This window comes from Camelus bactrianus, chromosome 31, assembly GCF_048773025.1.
Source record: "Camelus bactrianus isolate YW-2024 breed Bactrian camel chromosome 31, ASM4877302v1, whole genome shotgun sequence".
Lineage (NCBI taxonomy): Eukaryota > Metazoa > Chordata > Mammalia > Artiodactyla > Camelidae > Camelus > Camelus bactrianus.
Window position 1 is genome coordinate 16,903,787 of NC_133569.1, and position 22,499 is coordinate 16,926,285.

The 22,499-nt window shown below is 48.2% G+C and overlaps 1 protein-coding gene and 1 long non-coding RNA gene across 3 annotated transcripts in view; one reads left to right on the plus strand and one right to left on the minus strand.

The window, feature by feature from the left end:
• PNOC (prepronociceptin) overlaps window positions 1-21,416 on the minus strand; it is a 32,008-nt gene extending 10,592 nt beyond the window's left edge. Inside the window, exons 1-2 of one of the 2 annotated variants that reach the window (XM_074355598.1) lie at window positions 13,807-21,416; window positions 5,665-5,818 (exon numbers count right to left, since the gene is read on the minus strand). In XM_074355598.1, coding sequence (XP_074211699.1) covers window positions 5,665-5,790 — 126 coding nt within the window. In that variant the 5' untranslated portion in view covers window positions 5,791-5,818; window positions 13,807-21,416. Of the gene's footprint in view, window positions 1-5,664; window positions 6,506-13,806 lie in introns of those variants that run through there. The other variant, XM_074355599.1, reaches the window with a different exon arrangement.
• Window positions 141-22,499, plus strand: part of LOC123612090 (uncharacterized) — a 115,023-nt gene continuing 92,664 nt past the window's right edge. Inside the window, exon 1 of the long non-coding RNA XR_012503415.1 lies at window positions 141-2,873. This is a non-coding gene — a long non-coding RNA (uncharacterized LOC123612090). The remainder of the gene's footprint in view (window positions 2,874-22,499) is intronic.

Genomic DNA, 22,499 nt, shown 5'->3' on the forward strand with positions numbered 1-22,499 from the left:
ACCCCCCCCCACCACCAAAGGCCTGGGGACATTTGGCTGTCTGGGGACATTTTTGGTTATCACACAGCAGGTGGGAGCAGGGGATGCTGCTGCTGTCTAACGAGCAGAGGTCAGGAATGCTGGCAGACTTCCTACAATGCATAGGACAGTGCGCCCCTCCACTGACAAATAATGATCCAGCCTAGAATGTCTATAGTGGTGTGTCTGAGAAGCCCTGCTCTGCAGCGTCAAGGGGAAAGGAGGAAGGCACGGGCAGCACTGGGAAAGCCAGCAGAATGGAGAGTTTTAGAGCTGAAATGGACGTTTGAGCACACTTGGTCCAATCCTCACAGAATAGGAGCCCCAGGGACATCGTGTGGGCTGGCTCCTTCCTTTACAGGAACGGGTAGAAGTTCTTAAACCTAGAGGCTATCAGGTCTTCTGTGAGCCGCTGGGTTTCTGAGCCCAGATGGTAATTAGGCTGTGTGTCAATCAGAGAAAATGAATTTCTGTGACCGAACCAGATGCATAGCCCGTACGGAGACTCAGCATCCTGTTCAATGCATTAGGTACTCACAAAAATCATCTCAACGCTTGCTTTAGGAGAAGGTTTTGGGCTAAAATGAATCCAAATTGACAACAGCATTTGTAGCACCAGATGGGCATAGGAGCTTAATGCCTACGCCTCGGGTCTGAGGGACCCACCAGCCTCTTTCCAGAGAGGGGTTAATGGCCCGTTAAGCGAGCTGGACACATTTTCTCAGCCCACACTGATGGCACTGCTATATTAAGCCAGAGTGTGGAGGAAAGTCTGAAAAGTCCTAGGTTGGTGCCAAATTGATCTGTAAAGCTGGACTTGTGGGGAAACTGAACAAAGGGCTATCTGGTTGTCTGGGACCAAAGGTTAGGGAAACATGGGGGGTGAAGGTACAGCTAAGTGGAACAGCATGTGCTTAGCATGCAGAAGGTCCTGGGTTAAATTCCCAGTATCTCCATTAAAAAAAAAAGTAAAAAAAAAAAAAAAATTAGGGAAACAAGCCCATGAGCCGATTGGAAGGAAAAGAAGCAGCTCATTGAGATTGTCAGTTTCTGCCATTAAGGAATCGAATCATTTCTGACCAAGAGACATTTGGGATCTATTTGCTTTAGAAGATTCTGCCAGAATGTCTGAGGGCCAACACTGGCAGGCCAGCAGATGAGTATTTCGAAAGAAAAACATGTAAGAAACTCCCACTGCAAGTCAACAACTAAGAGCTGTCATGTAAAGAAGACAGAAAGGCTACCAGAAGGCAGTTGGTTTCTTCCGCTGTTTATAATAGAGTTTTGGATAAATTTCCCCAGGACTTCCTTGGTAGTTACCCCCTTCTTTGTCTCTAAAAACAACTCAGTGGATCTAGTTTTTTCTACTTAAGCTGATGGGGTAGGTATCACTCACAATTAGCCGAAAGCCCCGGTCACTGCACTGCAGTGGTTTGGGGTGTATGAGTCATTCATCCACCAAAATTAAAAAAAAAGCCTAAAAAAAAAGCCAGCCATCCTTGGACCATCAACCTGGAGAGAGAAATAAAGAAATTCTGGATGAGGCCAACAGTCCGGAGGGTCCTGGGAGTTGCTCAGGACTACATAACTTGGTGGAGGGGTTGGGGAGGTTATAACTGATCAGGACCCTGGGGGGCCTTCCAGGGTCAGACCCCTCCCCCATATCCTCTGCTGTAGCTCTTCTCTGAAGTACCAGATAATAGTATCTCATGTATATTTCCAGAGTTTTTCAGATGCTTAAAATCACCACCAATGGGAAGAAATGAACTCCCTGATGATCGAGAGCATGTGGCCCTGACCTTCTGGTGCCTAAGGGTTGATAGTGTTGACCACCCTGTTACCTCAGTATCAACCGATCAGAGAATTGTGCACGAGCTGAACACGTACCCTGCGACCCCGCTCCCTCACCTGGCTTTTAAATATGCTTTGCTGAAACCCTTCAAAGAGTTCAGGGATTTTTTGGGCCACGAACTTGCCTCTGGTAACAAGGTGACCCTTGCTGAAATATCTGAGTCTCCCCCATCATTCACAGTGCGGACATACTCAAGGTTTGCGTGATTTGGAAATAAATAAGATATAATTGCCTAAATTCTAGGCATTTCATAAAACTTTAAAAAATAGGTTCAAAGTGAATACAAGCTAGAAATCAAACAACCAGGCAGCCAGGTCCTTGGGAGGCCGGCAGGCGCTGCAGGGGTCACCCCTCCCTGGGAGGCTAGCACCAGCTATTTTCTAATAGTGTTGTTGGGACCCCAGAGATTTAAGATGCTACAGAGAAATAGGAACATGCTCCAAATTCTTTTCTGGCTTTGATAGACACCAATGTGAAAGCTCCACATTGTCTAGAGTGGATGTACCTCTGAGGACACTGAACATCTTGCAATTTTACAGTTACCATGGGACAGGTTTTCTAAGTACTGCTCTGCTCCACACCGTGCCACGTGCTGGGGTTACCCAAACTGATCAGAAAAGATAGCGCAGACCTTGTGGGGAGAGATAGACCAGCAGGTGCAAGTAACTGTCAGAGAACAAAGGAGCCAGGGGCTGGCTCAGTTGGGGGCAGGTGGAGAATTAGCGAAGCGTTCTCCCCTAAAAGGTGAAACTTAATCTGGGTTTCAAAGATTGAGTAGGATTTATCAGCTCGGGGAGGAGGGAGGCATGCCTAAGATGACCAGACAAATTCCTGGAGCCATGGGAAGGCCAGGAAGGGAAAGCTGGATTTCCCAGGAACTGTGGAGAGTGACTGGAGCCCAGCAGAGAGGAGGTGAGAAGGGTACCCTTGGAGTCACCTGCCACCTGGGGAGAGCGGACAGCCTGGGTTGCGGTGATGTCCCAGAAGGACAGAGGACTTGGAGGTAAGAAGCAGAGCATCTTGGGGATCACCTGTGTTTAGGGAGGAGGAAGAGGAACGGGATCCCATTAGGAAACAGAAAAAGAAGAGTTGGAGTGGGGAAGAGAGCTGGGCTCACCAAAGGAGGACAAGGAGAGGATTGCAAATTGGTCGGGGGTTCTGTGGTTATGAGCTGCTGGTGACTCCGAAAGCAGCAAGGGGGTCAAAGTCACATGCGTCTTTGCTTTTTCAAAAAACATGAGAATGGAGGGAAGGAAAGAGCAAGAGGGAGAGGGGAAGAAGGAAGGAAATTGCCCAGCATGGAAGTAAATGGTACAAAGGAGGAGGAGGAAGAAGGGAGTGAGGACAGATCCCGAGATGGCAGTCAGGAGGCTGGAGAGAATCTGCACGTGGTGGTGGTGTAGTCTCAGAACAGGGCCCCCAAGGTCGTGGTGTCCCGGGGGTGGGGGAGGGGGGAGTCGTGGTGCCTCACGGTCAGGTGTGATGTGTTACAAACAAATTACCTACATCTGTGAATGCTTCTTTGTTAACAAAGGAGCAGACTCAGGGTTAGCCTTGCAGTTGAGTTCTTAACGCTATTTTCTATTGTGAAATACACGTACCATCAAATTTACCATCTGAACTGTGTTTAAGTGTACAGTTCACTGGTATTAAGTACATTCACCTGGTTGTGCAACCACCACAGGCATCCAGCTCCAGAGCTTTTTCATTTTTGCAAACTGAAACTTTGTACCCATGAAACACTAACTCCCGTTTCCCCTCCCTGCAGCGCCTGGCAAACCCCACCCGATTTTCTGTTCCCACCAACCAGACTACTCTAGGAACCTCACTTAAGTGGAATCATACAGTTTTTGTCCTTTAGTGTCTGTCTTATTTCACTCAGCACATGTCTTCAGGGTTCCTCCAGCTGGAGCCTGTGTTTTGATTCCTTTCCTTTTTTTTTTTTAAATTTAATTTTATTTGTTTAATGTCTAGTTTCTTTCCTTTTTAAAAATACATCGCTTTAATTTAATTTATTATTATTTTTTTGGTGGGGGAAGGTAATTAGGTTTGTTTATTTTAATGGAGGCACTGGGGATTGAACCTGGATCTCATGCATGCTAAGCACACACTCTACCACTGAGCTATACCCTCCCCTCTACACCCCAGATCCCCTTCCTTTTTAAAGCTGAATAATATCCCATTGTCTGTACATGCCACATTTTGTTTATTCAGTCGTCTTGTGATGGTCACTTGGGCCTTTTCCACCTTTTGACTTCTGTGAATGATGCTGCTATGAATATGAGAGTACAGATGTGTGTTCAGGTCTCAGTGCCTTTCTGAGTGGGAGGGAAAGGGTTGCAATGAAAGCTGGTGACTCAGAAACTGTGCACGACTCTCAGTCTTGTCCAGGCTGCGACCTCAGAACCTTCACGGCGTGGTTGTTACGAGATTATCGCTTAATGAACTACTTCTCTGGTTTATGTGTCAACAAGTTGTCTGCTCTGTTTACTAAGATGAAGGGAAAGCGTTTTTTGGGGTGAACTTTGAAGCCTCTTTGGGCTGCACAGAAAAGGCACGTGAGCCTTCTGTGTTCTAGCAAACTCAGCTTTTCTCAGTTCCTTAAATGCCGATCCCCTGCCCCCAGCAGGCACTGCACACCGGCCCCCACGCCTCCCTCTGCCACGCGGGCCCCTGGGCACCGGGGGCTCCCTGTCTCCTCACTCCCACTCATCTTCAGGTCTCCTTAGAGACTTCAGTTCCTCCAACAGCCCCCTCTGCCCCTCTAGACTAGCTTGGGGTCCACTGCTCTGTGCCCCCTGGGTGCCCAGTAATGGCTCTTATGGAGGCATTGTGGGGTCTTCTCTCCCACCAGTCGCAAACCCCATCCATCTGCTCACCTTCGGGACCCTTGCATAACCCAGTGCTCAGCACTTAAGTAGATGCTCAGAAAAACCGTGATGGCTGAATGAGGGGTGAACTTTGAATGGGTTCTCTGGGGCTCTTCGGGATGTGGTAGTCATCACTGTAGTCATCACTGTTCAGAAAACAGGCTTGAAGAGCACTGAGCTGGCGTGGGAAGGGCCAGGTGATTGGGTGGGCTGGGGGCTGTGTCCGCTCACCTTAGTGCGTCAGCCCACCATGAGCACTTGGTTTCTATATTTGTACATTTGCCTTAAGGAAAAGTAGACACAATGTTGTTTTTCAAGGGTGAGGAGTTTCAAACATCACATCTTTTGAAAGAAGTTTGCCTGACTACAAAGAAAAATAGTTGAGTTCTACTGGGTTTAATAGGAGATGAGTAACTCTTCAGACTATTGGAAGCAGCTAAGAAAGCAGCATATTTAATGGAAAGAAAGGTAGTGCTCAAATCGAAATTTAAGTTACAGAGAAGCATATAGGTGTTCATCGTAGAATTGTCTACTATATCAAAACAGGTTCAACGGGAGGGGAACGGTTCAACAAAGGAACTTAAAAATGGGATATTTATCCTGGTGTCATAGAGCAAGTGAAAAAACTAGGATTTTTTTTCTCTGGTGGGATTAAAGGTGTGTTTGTCTTTTTTTGTGGTTCTCTGAATTTGCCAAATTCCCTACAATGTGTATGTATTATTTAAATAATGGGAACAAGACGGCAGCATGAGTGGGTCTTATTTGAATGTGGTCCAGCGGAAAGATGACAGGGTTTGCTCTCGTCCACAGCTGTTTCCTGATACTGGGAGGGTCACGTGACCCTCTGGGGGTAGTAGCTTCAGTTTCTCACCTTGGGTCCGCTCTGGGGGAGGGAGGGGAAGACAGGGTCACCCCTGGACCTACCTCAAGGTTGAAGCTGTCAAGAGCTGGGCGGAGCTTCTCCCTGCAGGCCAGACAGTCCCTCTGACAGCTGCTGGACGCGCTGGAGAAGAGGCTGAGCAGCAGGAGGTCACAGAACAGGATTTTCATGGTGCAGGAAGGAGCAGGAAGCAGGATGCTAAAACACAGGAGAGGCAATTAGAACGGCCCTTCTGTGGGGGCCCGTTGGGGACAGAGACCCTCACACAGGGGATTCAGGAAAGACACGCTCCTGAGGGGACAGCGCAGTTGGGGCCCGAGATTCGCCTCCCAGGAGGGAGTGGATTGTCCAGGGTGCTGGTGACCCTGGACCTGTCAGCCAGGCATAATGTTCACACAGGGGCTAGTGTCTGGGCTCCTGGGGGGAGCACCCCTGTGATTCCTGCCACTCGGCTGGCCCCCACTTGCATAAGCACTTCTGGGGGGCTGAAGGCCTCCCTTTGCAACTTACCAGTGTGTGACCTCAGGACAGCCTCTCCCAGCCTCAGTTTTCATAGCTCTTAAAGGGGAATGGTGGTACCCACCTCATCACAGGACTGTTGCAAAGGTGAGATCCAGAAGGGACGTTTTACAAAGTGCAGTGAATATGTTTAAATAGGAAATTTACGAGTGACTCATCCCCCACCCCAATTCCATCCTCCGCCAGGAATGCCCCACGGCCCAGAATTTGCTCTTTCGAGAAGATTCCAAGTTCCTTGTCCTTTCCCCTGCTAGAAGTGAGCTATCTTCCTGAGCATGGAGCCAATGTATTCACCTTGCTGTTCTGTGCAAAGCACAGGACCAGGCATGTGGAGTTATTTGTTGAAAAATGGAGACTCTTCTAAGGTAATAGCTCCAATGATTATTAGATCAGTAGTTAATGTTCTTTATACAAAGATGTACAGTTTTTCTTGTTTCTCTTGAAATTTATCCTGTGATCAAGTCTCCTGAATCAGAAAGCTGTTTTCTTGGATGGTATCATTTTGGGTCCCTGTAGAACCATCTTTATTTGGTGGATTAAACGGAAAGGGAACAGGGAACTTTCTGGAAATGCTGTGAATATTCTTGACTAAGGGAGGTCACGGGGATGTATGCATTTGCCAAAAACCCGCTGAGGTGTACATTTACACTCTGCATGTCACTGTGTATAAATCTTACCTTAATAAGAGTTTGGTATTGTTGAGTGAAGGCTGTGCACTGGGTTCTTTTACAAGCTTTTATATTGTGCTTGTGCCCGGGGTTATTTTAACTCCTAAAAACATTAACCCACGAGGAAGCTTGGACTTGTGTGTCTGTGTCTCCCACTGGCCTGTGACCTCCCACAGGGCAGAGATCACGTTCTAAGGTTCGCTGTATTTCTGGCACCCGGCATAGGGCCAGGCACTTAGGAGATGCTCAAGAAAGTTTGATAAATGACAGTGGACTGTCTCTGGCGCCCTCTCCCTTCTCCTTCGCGGATGTGGAGTTGGGGTGTATTTAGGGGCACCTCGGGGAACTCATCACCACTTACAGGATCTTCTGATGAAAAATGTGTCTTGAGTTCCAGGCAGCCGCCAAATAAGCAAAGGTCTTAAATTGAGAGCTGCCTGGAGATGTCTTTTGTTTCACTTGATAATTGTCTTTAAGTTTCTTATTCTACTCAACTTCAGTCTTTCTAGAGTCTTGTAGAATTCGCCCAGAATGGCTAGGCTGTGCTCTCTACGGCCACATGATGGCAGTGCCTGTATGTCACAGAAGATGGGGAAGGAGAAAGGGACGGTTTCCTTCCCTTCCTGATACAACACTGCAGTACGGAATGTGTGCAGAGGCTGAGCTGATCGGTTGTGACAGATGTTAATGAAATGCTCTCCGGCTGAGGTTTTTCATGAACTTCATTACCGGTGGCAACTTGCACATTCAGGAAATGTCTGGTGGATTGGCTGTTCCTCGTTATCTCAAATTCTGGGTAAATGGATTTTTAGGGAGAGGTGAAGAAAATAGATGAGCTCCCGGGACATTTAGCATGTAGCATGTGTCCCATTTGACAGCCTTTCCTGCATGTGAAGTGTGGGTCTTCATTGACTTGGCACTTGGGGAAACCCTATCAAATCTACTTGGCCTTAGCCTGACCCTCCCTGCAAGCCCATGGTCCGCCTACCTCCTACCCACCAGTCTCTGACTTCCCTACCCCTCCATGTCCCACCTTTAATTTTTATTTATTTTAAATTAAATTTTTTAAAATTTTACTTTTTTTCAGAAAGAAGAAAATCATTTTTATTCAGCCAGTTTGCGTATTCCACTCCCCAAGGCTACTCAAGGCATGCGATTAATAATAATCCCCTAACATTGCATCCTGGGAAGTGTTTTCACTTAGGTTTTAATGAAAAACACTTGGAAGCAATTCAGTGCGGGGAGAAGTGGTTCCTTCTTATCCTTGTTTATGAATCAGCACGAGTTTATAAAGAGTAGTTGATGCTGAAGGCTGAAGTTTTTATTTCTTTTTCATAAGAATGTTCCATCTGCACTGAAACAGATAGATTGACCAATGCCAGGGGGCATTTATCCTGTAAAAAGAAGCCAGAGATTTCTACCCCTCACTTTTAACAAGTGACTCCACCTATTCATTAAAAACCATTTATTACTCAGGGCTATTCATTTTCCTCTGCAATTCAGAGAATCCTTAAAATGAGAATCACCACCCAGTACAACCTCACATGTGGTTTATAATAGTTAAATAAGATTAATATAAATAAAAGCTCAAGATATATGTAATTATCCCTGTGAAAGGGACCACATTTTGTCCTTTTAGGTACCCCTTCACCTCTGGTACAGTTGTGTTCTAGGTGAAGTTAGATTTTAAACTATTGAAAATTCAGTAGAAGTTTTTTGTTTTTGAGAAGTCTTGACGACATCTGTGTGCTTTCTTTGTAGTTCTGTATATCAGAGAATGCTGATTAAATGAAGGTGAGTGATTTATTAATACTCAAGTTATATTTATGTTTGGTCTTTACACTTTGTAACTGTGTGACTTTGGGCAAGTTACTTCACCTCTGAGAGCATCAGTCTTCCCACCTGCAAAATGGGGTCTAACAACAGTTTTGGTTATTGTTTTGTTTTGTTTTGTTTGTACAATAGAAACCATCAGTCAGTACAATCTCCCTGAGTAATTTTGAATTTTGCATGGCTCGTGTTCACTTAGTGAACCAAACTCAGCTCGCACTCCTGTGTGGGGATGCTATAATCTGGACATCTCGTATTGAATAAAGAAATGTTTAACTACCTTTTATTTCAGTAATAACACCTCATAAATTTAATTGCACCTCACTCTTTATAAAGATAAAACTACCGCTGTGTTTAGCTTTAATCTATTTGCATGTAATCTTGCTTCTGAGGCAATATAATTAGTTGCTTATCTGTTTGGAGGATTACATGTGAAGCTTTAGCTGAAGCTAAAAGTTAATTGAGTTTTGACTTATGACCTATGAGAAAGCCTGTAATTTTAGTGCATTTAGTGGAGAAGGAAAGAGGGACCAGCCTTTCTCCTAGAGGCGTGTCTGTCCTCTCTTTCTCATCAATTGCATGTGTAGATATCTTTCTTGCAGGTTACAAAAGAGTTTTTATTTTCTTATTCAACCCTATAGTCTAGGGTTAATATTATCCCCCTTTTTTAGATGAACGTATGTTCAGAGAGGTTAAGCAACTTGCTTTAGATCATCCCGCTTATGAAAGAGCCAGGACTTAAACTCAGGTGTTTTGACTCTAAAACATGTGTTCTGGGAAACCATAAGCTCTACACGTTGATCCTGCTTTAGATGGGTTGGTGAATTCTGGTCGAATCTGCTTGTATTTAATAGTAATCCAACTATTATTATTATACTTAGCATCCTCTGTCCCAGGCATTGTGCTGACTGCTTTATAAGCATCCATCCTCAGGGGTATGTGCTGTTGTCCCCCCTTTACAGTCGAGAAGACTGAGGCTGGAAGAGGGGAAATAATGGGGACTGGAAGAGCTGAGACTCCCACCCATCTGATTCCTAAGCTCCTGCTCTCACCAGATCTCCCAGTGCTCTCGGCAGTTGTCTGTCTGTCTTCGGGTAGGTGAAGTCATTCTAAGGACCTCCTTTAGTCCTGAACTCTGGGGATCCTCTACTCTGATGACTCCCTCTTTATTTTTGCCTTTCCTCAGTTTCCAGAGGAACTTTTCATTGCCCATCAGCACAGGGGTTTGTCTTCCACACGCCCCATGTCTCCATCCCATGTGGATACGACCCCTGCACTGAGTTTTACTTCTTCACCAGCTATGACTGAGGCTCCTTTAGTTTTTTTCCTCCTCTGCCTAATATGCTTACCTCCAAAAAGGTCCCTCTCCTGCTCTCAATTTCCACCTGGAAGGAGGGGCTAGGCAGAGGGGAGGGGCAAAGCAAGTCCCCGCCCTACACAGACGGGTGTGCCTGGATCTGGTGGGCCATCAGTGAACAAGAAGCCTCGGTTCCAGCCCCGGCTCTGCCATGACCTGTGGGATCCTGAGCCAAGGCGCTTTCTTTCCCTAGGGCTCAGTTTCCCCTTCTCCAAAAAAGAGGCAGTTGGATTAGATGGTTACTATTTTTGATTTTAGTAGTGGCCAGATCACTTGTTACAACAGCCCAGCTGGGGCTCAGGAGATGGCCTGCAGGGTGATGGTTTCTTTTGCGGGGTGGGGTGGGGTGGGCAACAGACACTTTGTTGGTGCCGTCACAAGCCTGGAGAGGTATCACTCTTAACTTGGATCTTCCTGATTCTGGACCATGGTTCCCCATACACGGTCAAAGTAATTTAAATGGATTTTTAAAAGCTTTTATTTACTTTGATAATAAAATCACTTAACGTTCCTTTCAGAAAGATTAGAAAATGCAGACAGGCGAAAAAGCAATGGGTCTAGACTAGAAATCTTCAGACTTCTTAAACTTTATACCTCCGGCAATCAAACAGTTTTGAGCCCACCTTTCTAATTTATTGATAAGTTATATACATTGTAAAACCCACTAAGGTGTAAATTAAGGAAGATAACATAAAAAATTAAGCCTCAGTTTCCCAGAGCCCAGTGGACCCTTTTGGAGACCACTGGCCGAAACTCCTTAACATCTAATAACACTGGCCTTGAGCTCTAAGGAAGCTGGGGAAAGGCTGCTGGGTCTGTTTTCCAGGCGCTCAGCACTGCGGGCTCCTATCAGGAACGCTGCACACGTTTCTCCGCTGAATGAACGAAAGGATGAATGGGGAGTGGGCGGGGGAGGAGCACAGGATTAGCGTGAGCCCAGGGGAGGCTGGCTCTGAACCCCGGGGTGGGGGAATGAAGAGCCCTGGGGGTGGGGTGGTGTTGCGCTGACATTTTGGTGGTGACCGAGACCCTGCACATCACCCGCCGAGCCAGGCCCTTCAGAACTGGCGATACTGTGTTTCTGCAACGCGGAAGGCAGAAGCTGGTGCGTGGAAAAAAACCACAGGATCACGGAAAATCAAGAGGAAACGTAATCCTCGGCTATTTAGGGAGATGCCCAGAAAACCAAATTGCCCCCCAAATTGGTGTGCCCTAAATCTTATAGCTAGTTTGTGGTTAGAGGAAAGCTTCATTCATGTCGGATAGTGAGAGGACGCACAGGCATGGAAATAGAGGCGTTGAGAACCTCCAGTCTGCCTGATGAGCTCCCAGCCATTCAAGCCACTGCGGGCTGTCTGTCACAATGACTCCTGTTCTCTGGGAGGGGCCCATCCCCTCCCTGGAATATCTGATGAGTAGTTCCACCCAGATTCAAAACAGGTAGATTTCCTTCGTGGGAGCTGTGGGGCAAGGCTGACTGAACCGTGTGGATAAAAGCATGGAACACTCACCCTAAACCTCACATCCTTACTGTCCGTGTGTTATTAGCATGAAATGAGCATATGGACATGTTTAGCTCACTACCTGGCACATAGTAAGTTTCAATAAACGTTCACTCCTTTGCCCTCCTTTTGTGGCTTTTGTCCCTGCTGCCACCTCCCTTTCCAAAGCCCTTGGCCCACCAAGATTCCACCTCCTTCCCCGCCTGTCTTGAACCCCTGGAATCTCTGCAGCAAGCATGCCTTCCCCCAGACTCCGCCAGCACTTGCTGTCTGGACCACGCAGTTCAGGACTTAATTACACCCAGCCTGGCCCGTCCTGCAGCTACTTCACGGTGTTTGCTGCCTCACCCCAACCCCCGATAGTTTGTAAGCACCCCTGGCCCCAAGAGGGTGGGCGATGCCCAGGAGCCAGCAAGGTTGGACTCAGTCCCATCTCTGCCATGTCCTTAACAAATTATTTAACCTCTCAGCTTCAGTTTCTTCACTGGCAACATGGAGATAATGACACCATCTCTTGCAGGGCTGTTGAAGGGGATAATGGGTGTGAAAGCACTAAGATGTAAATCGTTTTACGAACGTAAAGAGCTGTTATTATCACCTCTATCAGATCCATCGGAGCCCCTGCGCGCCTCCCCTGCCTAGTGGAGTGTAGATGATAAATACCTGATTGATGGAATACAGAATAATAGCTTCATGACAGTTCCTGTCTTGGGCTCCAGAAAGCACCGATTTGAGCCTAATATTGCAATTACCCTCTTCGTTGACAATGCAAAATCTCCTGCATCCTCTAAATCCCCCAGTACCCTCAGCCTTCAGCTGACAAAGCCAGAGCTGCTGCCCCTCAAAGAACAGAACTGCACCACCCACCCCTCAACGACCCCGGATGCATCACAGCGCCCTCGACGGGCAGCACATGGAACAGTGGAAGCGGCTCCTTTTCCCAAGGTGGTGGCTGGGGGCCGTCTTCCCAGGGACCCTCCCTTGCAGAAGACTCAGCCAGAGGAACACGAATGCTTTTTGTGTAAGGTGTCACAGCACCCGTGGAAGCATGCAGACCTTTTCCCTGCCACACTTTACAAATGAGAACGAGGAGCGTGCCTGCAGCAGCCACCCACAGGCAGTGATTTCTTTAGGAGGTTTTGATGAGAAGCCAGGCAGTTACTTGTCCCCCCCCCCCCACTCTATGTTGATAAGTCTGGTTTAGGCTTGCTGGCGAATGCCATGCAAAGCTCATCTTTTGTTAGTCTGCCGAACAATGTTATTGGTTATAATTGGGGCAATTATGGGCTGCTCGAGAGGAAGCGAAACACAGATGTTGGAGCCCAGGAGCAGGGTATTCAAGTCCAAAGCAGCTTGCTTTAAATAGTCCGTTTCCCGAATCATCCTGCCTTACTTGAAATTCCCCCCAGAACTTGCCCATGTTCAGAATGAGATGGGGGAGGAGGGGGTGGGTAGCGGCGGGAGGGGAAGCAAGACACGCAGGGAGAGAGACAGACGCACAAAGAGAGAAAGCGGAAAAAGGAGGCTGGGCGAGAGCGAGAGTTTGGATGACTTCTGAACGTCGTATTCCACAGGACGCGGGCGGAGACCTTTAGGTGGAAGAGATGGGCAGGAGGAGAAGGATGCAAAGAAAGAGAGGAACCCTCCAAAGGATTCAGGGTCTGGGAGACCAAGGTCATCCCTGCAGAAATCTGCGTGCAGTTCACACACAGCGACCCCATTCAGCAGCATAAAACGCCTGGGTCTGACTTTCCCCCCACATCATTACTAGCGATTTGTATTCCGTGCCTCGGTGAGCAGGGTCTCCTCAGGATGAAAAACCCAAATCCAAATCAAGTTCAGCGATACGTTGAAAACCAGGCTGAACGCACCATGAAAGGGAAGTCAGCCACAGGGAGAAACCACTCACAAAGGTGCCTGGAGGGGTGGGGGCTTCCCGAGGGCTGCCTGGAAATGCAAGTCCCCCGCCTCCAAGTGCCTGCCCCTCCCCTCTCCTCACTCCTATAACCAGCTTTTCTCGACTGGCAGCAGTGACCAAGTAGGGGCTACATCTGGGGAATCCAAACTTTTCCTCATTTCCAAGTTCAGCTCTTCTGCATCTCTCTTCAGGATAAAAGCCTCAGCCCTCCCCTCTCTACCCTCCCATCCGAGCACGGAAAATAAGACAAATGAAGGAATAACCTCACGGGAGGCCAGCAGCAGCCACCCTGGACAAAGGAGAGGGGCTGGGGAGAGAGCCCTGATGCCCTGCTCCTTCCCGAGGCTCCCAGCAGTGTGTCTTGGGGCTGGGGTTCCCGTGCAGTTGCCTACCTGGGAGCTGTCAGTAGCCGGGCTCCTTCAGATGCGAGGCTCAGTTCCGCTGTATCAGCCACACCAGCCTATATAACCTCCCCCCACCCCCCACGCACAGCCCTCCCCTTCCCTGCCCACCTCGATGACACATACACACGCTGACCCCCTTAATCAAGCGAGCAGCAGAACCTACAATCCTTCCTGGCTGTTCCCCACCCCCCTGGCTCTGTGCTCAGACCTGTGACATCCCAACCTCCCCACCAGTCCATTCCCAAGCCTGCTTTACCTGGACTCTGCTCAGCCAGGATCCCACAGCTGCCTTCCCTTTGCTTCCAGAGGCGCTGTGAGGACTGACGGGGAGCTCTGGCAAGTCAGGAAGGAAAAAAGGCTCCTGGTGACAGTGACGAGGCAGACCCCAGTCCTGGAGTCTCCTTGAGCAACCTTTTCGCCTGAGGAATGAAGAACAGGGAGCGAGCAGAAGGGAGGGGAGCTCCCACTGGCACAGAGAAGCCCAGAGCCGAGCTCCGATGAGCCCCCTCCTCCTGTCACCACCCCACAGGCAGCAACAACTAGGCCGCTCCGCGGAGTGGCTCCACCTGCCACGGGCTAGGTCCGGAGCCACACCACAGGTGCCCGCTGCCCAGCACAATGAAAGACGCTTAGATTTTAGACTCAGGATGTTGTCTGAAATTCTGCTTTGAGCAAGTTACTTCTCTTTGCAAACCTTGGGTGCTCCTTCTGTGAAATGAGTATAACGCCTTCCAGGATGGTGGTGGTAGAAAAACAATATTCTGTTCGTCTTTGGCACCTATTAATAAATGTGAGTTCTGCATCCTCTCCATCCTTTCATGTTAAATAACACCAACTGAATCTAAAAATCCCCTGTCAACATCTGTGGTCACAACAGGGAGCTATTAAAGCTTCTACTATACTTTAGGGCATCACCACCAAGTGCCTCGGAGTCCTGGAAGCTTTTGAAGATGCCCCCGCCACTCAGTGTAGCTAGCTCATGGTCAGCCCAGGCAGGGAATATTTAGATTCTGCAGTATTCTTGGGGACCCCTCTTTTCCTTGCTGTGGGTGAATTGCACCATGGCCTTCTCCTTAGCTCACCCAAGAAGATCCACCAATATTCCAGAAACCCAGGGTTTGAGCCTAGGTTGTTGGAGAATCTTAAAAACTCCTCCGTCTCACGTGGCAAGTCCGGCTCTCTCATCAACCTGAGACTGGGTGGAGAAGGGTTAAAAACATCCGCTCTGACGGCTGTTGGGTATGGGGTTTCTTTTCGGGTGATGGAAATGTTCTGGAATTAGATATTGCTGATGGCTGCACAACACGGTGAATATACTAAAAAGCACTGAACTGTGTGCTTGGAAATAGTGAATTTTATGTTAGGTGAATTGTATCTTTATGAAAAAAAAAAAAAGGAAGACAGCAGGCAACAGCAAGCAAAAGCCACCCCAGGTTAAGAGCAAGGTGTTCTAAGAATAAAACTTCCCTTCTATGTGGAATCACAACCAAAGGGTCCAGGAGACCAGCATACTCTTGATTTTCCACTTAGGTTTCTACGCCCAAATCTTACACTTCGTTACTACAGGTCAAAGCCACCACTATGAACTCTGAGAAATCAGCGTGACATGTGGTCATGCTGATGTCTGTTGGGGCCTGGAGCTTGCTGTGACACATGCTGTGGCAGATACTGCTGGCTGCCTACTCAGCACCCATTCCCTCATTCTTCCTTACTGAACAGTACCCTTGATTTTATTCTAGGTGGCAATGAGCTCCCCTAAAAGGCTACTTTTCCCAGCTTTCCTTGCAGCCAAGGGTAGCCAATGAGAATCAAGCTGCTAGTCATTGGGTGGGGCTTCTAAGAAAGCTCTTTTAAAGGGGGACAGTTCAACTAGAAGAAGCTCCTTATTTGCCCTCTTTCCTTCCTGCCTGGAACAAAAATATGATGGCTGGAGCTCCAGCAGCTATCTTGGATCATGAAACAGCATGGACTAAAGACAATGGTGCATAAAGATAGAAGGATTCTGGGACCTCGATGACTATGGAGCTGCCACACCGATCTTGGATTTCCAACTTCCAACTTTTTTTTAAGAGAAAAAACTCAAAGATTTATTTCACTTAGCAGTTACAGTTCAGTTAGCTGTTGCTTTGTAACAGGCTACACCAAAGTCTGAGGCTTAAACAACAAACCACTTCTTTGGCTGGTGCTACTGCAGTTGGTGGATTAGCCTGGGGTCAGCAGGGCAGTTCTTCTGGTCTCAGTTAGACTCCCCCGTGAATCTGCAGTCAGCTGCAGCTTAGCTGGCTGCCGGCTGGGGGCACCTTGGTTCTCTTCCCTGGGTCTTATCTCTCACACCTCTTCCGCAGGCTGGTTTGGTGTGATCTCACAGCAAGGCTGAGGTGTGAGCACGAGCCAGGACACCAAGCAGGAGCATATAGAACCTCTGGAGACCCGCGCCTTTTCTTTTCTTGCATTTATTGGCTAAAGGCAGCCATAAGGCCAGTCCAGAGCTAGGTTGGGTGGAGACCACAAGGCCGTTCACTGGAGCCATTCCTAACTTTCACCCCCCCCCCACATTTTGTTGAAGCCACTTATTCGAGTTTTCTGTTACACATGATAGAAAAGTATCTTAAATAATCTCCTGCCTTTGAGCACCTAGTTATTTCCGGGATGTTTGATGGCGAAATGCTTTTCTTCCCTTGCAGTTGAGGGGAAGAAAAAGCAGGAGCGAAAAGTCACTTAACTTCTCTGAACTTCTCTCATTTACCGAATGGAAGAATGGAACCAAACGAGCTGGAAGCCCCCCTTGGGTGGTACGAAGCTGCATTTTGTGTGGGGCAGTCTCCTGTAACGCCTGGAGGGGAGGGCAGGAGCGAGCCCAGGGGGGAGTTCACAGCCACGGGTGTGTGTGTGTGTGTGTGTGTGTGTGTGTGTGTGTGTGTTGGGGCTGGGTGAGAACACTGCCTCTCAGAACAGCAGGAGCGAACTAGCTGGGGTGTAGACTGCGGGGCTCGTGGCCACGTAAAGGCTTTCTGCTTAGCACTCTGCGGCTGAGTCCCAGCACCGTGAGGCTGGCGGGCTTCCCTCGGGGGCGGGGCCTGGTCTTGGAGCAGCACGCTGCCCTCCGCTCTTCTTACTGATAGGACACAGTTATTCAACCCTTCCGAGAGGAAAGGTCACCCAGCTTTAGTCCAGTGCAGGTCACCTCTGCTCACCCCAGCTTGCCACCCTCTTACAATCAAGGGGCTGGAGCCAGGGTGGCTGCAAGAATCCCACACCCTTCCGTTCGGACAGGTCAGCTTGGAGGCAGATTTAACTGCTTTTAAAACAGCCACCAGCAAATTTCAGCCGAGAGGGAAGGAGGCAGCCAGAGCTGGGCTCCCACGGTGAACTCTTCCACCCTCCACCCACCCAGCACTTCTCCCTCTCAAACCACAGAGCCCCTCACCACCAGGGACTTGGCTGCTCAGAATTTAGTGATTAATTACAGCACCTACAGCCAACTGGTCTCCTTAGTAACCACACTAGCAGGGTCCCAGCTGGAAAAGCTGCTACGTATTTTCAAAGAGGGCAGACCCTCTTCACATTTTAAAACCCCTTAAATAGGAACACAAATGGATGTTTAAAATAGAGAGACTCCCATGTTTCTCCTCAACGCTGCTGCACTAAATATATGGGCTTTTGAGCTCTGGAGGGAAAGTTGAATGGTGGTGTCATTTTCAGTGAACAGTTGGGCAGATACAATTTCAAGGCCATTAGCCAGTTGTTGCCTTTGCAAGGGTAGGTTTTACAACCTGGGGTGTCCAGCCCAGTGCTGTGCTGGGTGACGGGAGGACAAAAGGGAGGTGGACTCAGGTGTCCTGCCCTCGAGCCACGAGCCTGGGGAAAAGACACACGCTAATGAATGGTGGCCGGGACAGCACACACCAGAGTGGCTTAGAAATGAGAGAATGAGAACGGCCCTCGTGAGAAGGTGCTGATGGCAGATCAGACCGGAAGTGAAAGAGGAGTCTGAGTGAGGAGAGACAACGTGAGTTTTGTCTTATCTTTTGAACCGAATGTTAAGATGCTGAGGGTCAGCTGCAGGTTCTGAATGGGTAGAAAAGGGCAGCTGGGCTTCCTCGTGGGCAAGGATCAGAGTGAGGGGTAATGAATGGGCTGGCTTGGGCGGCCCCAGACTAGGGGGCTTCACAGCAGACGATTATAGCCTCCCAGTTCCGGAGGCTGGAAGCCTGAGGTCAAGGTGTCGGCAGGGTTGGTTCCACCTGAGGCCTCCTCTCTCCTTCTGTCTCTTCCCATGTCTTCACGTGGTCTCCTCTCGGTAACACGTCTGTGTCCTCATCTCCTCTTTATACAAGAACACCAGTCGTCTCAGATAGGGGCCACCCGACTGATTTTACTTCACCTTAATTACCTCTGTAAAGACCCTGTCTCCAAATACAGTCACACTCTGAGGTCCTGGGTGTAAGGATTTAACAGATACATTTTTGTGGGGAAGGAGGGCACAATTCAACCTATAACAGGGAGAACTGATACTGTGCCCAGGGATAATGGGGATAAAACCCCGAAAGGGAACTACAGGTCACTGTGGGATACTGGGTGACTTATATGCACGGTGGGTTCCTGCTCCCCTCTGGTCCCCAGACCCAGGCACTGGTGACCCCAGACACCAAGCTGATAATGTATGTCCTGCTTTGCCGTACCACTGTGTCCCCGGAACCCACGCAGTTCCCATGGCCATGTCTCAGTGTCCCATCCCCACAGGGAGCTGTATCCTGAACCCTGGAGTGTGAAGGTCACCGGAATGCCATGCTCAGAGTAAGAAGGCATCTTGACGCTTCAGATCATGGTCCCTGAGAAATTTCATAGGATGGTGCCATTTTCCTCTGTGGGGTCAGTATCTGAATGCTGGTGGGTGGCTCCCATATCCTCAGGTTCCATGCCTTCTATAAATAAATGCTACAAGCCCCCTCTTCTGCTTAAATCAGGCACAAGTTAAATTATGTTTATTAAACACAGGTGTCGCAGGCGAGCTCCTTTCCTCTCCCAGCTCCACCCACTGGGGGGGACTCCTAGGTCTCCCTCAGCCCAAATGTGCCCTTGGACTTCTGGTGCCAGATTGCTGGTACCTTCAGACGTTCTCACCACGTGACCGTGATGCCCACGTGGATGCCCCCTTTAACTCACCCCTGCCCGTGTCTCCAGTGTCCCCCAAACAGCATCCTCACGGCCACATAGCTCGACAACCTGAGTCTTCTCTCTTCTCCCTTTTTTCCATACCTTTGTATTCGGGATGATATCAAGTGCAGTCATTTCGCTATTATTGCCATCCGTCAGAGCCCCCAGCTCTCCCTTCTCTCGCCCATCTATCCTATACACATCTATCCTATCCTGACTAATATTTTTTAAATTGCGCTTTCATTTTGCGTTACTACCTTTCTCCAAGGTTCTACTTTAAAAGACAGAGGACGAGAGACTTGGAAAGTCGTTGGGGTGAACTGCACAGCCCAATTGAACTTGAACTCCAGAGACCTGAGTTTGAGTCCCAGCTTTGCCCCTTACCTGCCATGTGACTGGCCAAATCACTCCTGCTTCCGGGACCTTGTCCTCTTACTCTTTTAAATGCGCATAGTAACCCCGGACAGCAGCGGTGTGAAATTTATTCAGTTAATGTAAATGAAGGGGCTTTGAAAAACGCCAAGGTACCATACAAATACTACAAAATATAATTATCCCTCAAGACCATCTCAAGTACAACCACCTCTTACAACGAGTTACAAGCTGGCCTTTTCCTTTCCAGAGCTCCCACAACCCTCTTCCCGGACAATTGCTTGTATTCAGATTTGCGGTTTGCATTGTGTGGTGCGCCCCCTGCTGTCCCCTGCCGGTTTCGCATCTTGTCTGTTCAGGAGGATCACAAATCACCTGAGGGACGCACTTACACCCTCTCTGACTCCCCTCCACCCCCGAGCACAGTGCCAAGCACTCTGAAGCCAAACAATCGCACGTACACTGACTACCAAATATTTGATCCACGCAAGGCACGTATTAATAGGCAAGAGATTCATTGAAATACATTAAAAATCCCTGCACTCAAAGAGCTCACAGTCTGGCTTGGAAGATGAGCTGCAAGAACAGAAGAGGATGTGTACGACAGTTACAGTGTTACCAAAAGATATGCAGGTGTTTGAGGGTGATGGAGCCCCTCCAGCTGGGATGGTGGGAAAGGCTTGGCCGAAAAGGAAGATCTGAGCCAGTCTCGGAGGGTGGGAGATGGGGGAAGACAATTACAGTGAAAAGGCCAGGCGACCTGGAATGGAGGAGGCTTTGCAGAAGAGGGTGGTTGGAGAAGGGTCTGGACTGGCTGGCTGGGTGAGACAGTAGCAGGCCTGGATGGCGGCCTCAGGGATTTGTGTTCTATCTTGGCAATCGGGAGACATGGTTCTGCTCAGGGAGGTGATATGCTTAAGGCAGTCTTTTGGGAGCGGTAAGCTAGGGCTGACACTAAATACTTATTGATCGGAGGAAGTGGGATCATGTCTGCAGAGGTGTGCTTCTGTCTCCCTGTGGCTGGTTCTGTAAGGATGACTATAGCCTCCAAATTCTGCTAGAAACAGCCATAAAAATAGTCAAGCACCCACACTGAAAGCTTTCTATTTTTCCAGCAAATAGTGTCACATGAAAATCTCCTAATCTCTTGACATTTCCTGTTTCTACATCCATTCACATCTTTCCTTCACCAGCGCCGTCAGAGGCCTGACCACCAGCCAGGGTCTGAGCCTGGGCCTCATGGGGAAGGGCCCCTCCCTCCTCCCTCTCCCCAAACAAAGTTCATAGAATGCCACTTCATGAAATTGTGTTGCTGTTCACTCAAGATGACTATCTTCCCAAAGCTATTTCATGGTTTCAGAAGAGGAAAATACGAAACAGATATACATATTTTTTTTTTTGAAGAAGAAAATTGTTTCCGTCTTTTGCAAAATAAAATAATGGATCTCTAAGTCCAAGTTTTCTGCATCAATTAAAAGACATTTCCTAAGAACCTCGTCGTGACCTTCCCCCTCCCTCACACCCTCTACGCATCCTTGTCCCCTGCCCACCACACACACACACACACACACACACACACACACACACAGCAGGTACTTGCAGCTCTGTCTGCCATCATTACAATCAAAGAGCTTTTCCCAAGACCCTGTGTAAGCTGGTGCCATCAGAATTGCTTGCAAAATGTATCTCGTTGAATCACACCAGCACAGCGCCTAAAAAAATCCAAAGCCACATGGTCGGTTAAGACAATGGAATTGTTTCTCTGAGGGAAAGGTAGGCGATTAGGGTCTTGTGTCATATAGAACCAAACCGGGTGCAGCCCTCCAGGAGAGGAACTTTTCCAGAAACTAAGTGGGCCTTGCCAAAACTTTGCTCCGCTTTGCCCACCAGTGTGGAAGAGTTCCCCAGGCCTGGCCCCAGGGAACCAGGCTCCTGTCCTAATGACAGTACGACTAAATGAGAACGAGGCTCCCTCCCGAGCCGGCACAGCTGCATTCCGGGCTGCCACGCGCCCTCCGCCCTCCGTGGGGCTGCATCCAGGACCTGAATGTTTTATTGAACCATTAATAGTGAATTTTCTGCTTGGATTCCCTGCTGCTTGGAGACAAAAGGCACCAGAGGGCTCTGAGTCAGGGCTTGGGGTTGGGGTGGGAGCATTCTCATTTGCATTCCATAGTTTCCTGCGTGTGCTTGGTCTAAACACACACAGACCACCCCCCTCCTCGCCAACACAACGCTCCGTATTCTTGTTCATTCATTCAACAAACGCGGACTGACGGCCTCCTCTGTGCCGGGCACTGGGCTCGGGGCTGGGCACACAGACAAGAACCAGACGGCATCCCGTCTGCAGCACGTCACAGCTGTTGATGCTTGAACATAGCATTTAGGATTAACACAAAGCAGAACATGCCCCAAATAGGAAGATTCCAGAGGGTTTTAAATGAAGAAGTAAAGGAAAGGTCAGATGATTACATTTGGGTAAAATGATATGGACACAGATTGGAGGGAAACAAGAACGAAATCCTCGATGTGGTGATTTTTCCTTCTTTTCAAAACTTTATTTCATATTGTTACAGTAATATTTATACAGGAAATTAAGGATAAAAAACTTTAGATGAAAAAACCTTCAAGCTATATCTAGAGTCTTCACAAACAATAGAATATCCTCTCATACTGAAATATTTGCTGAATGAATGAATGTTGCATCACACAAACAATTATTCCAATAATTTCCAGGGATGGAAAGGCCACGTATGGAACAGAAAATGGTATTTTTCCTCAAAATGAAAATAGTTTCTTTCTAACTATACAAGCAATGTGTGCTCATTCTAACAAATAATATTTATACTATACCAAAAAAAGCATGCAGATAAAAGTAAAAGTTCATCTGGAGAAACATACAGATGTAGATAGTCAAGTGATCTTTGACAAAGGAGCAAATGTAATACAATGGAGCAAAGATAGTCTTTTCAACAAATGGTGCTAAAACAACTTGAAATCCACCTGCAAAAAAGAAAGAATCTAGACACAGACCTTATACTCGTCACAAAAATTAACTCAAAATCCATCACAGACCTAAGTGTGAAACGCAAAACTATAAAACTCCAAGAAGATAACAGGGGAGCCAAACTTAGATGACCCTGAGTATGAAG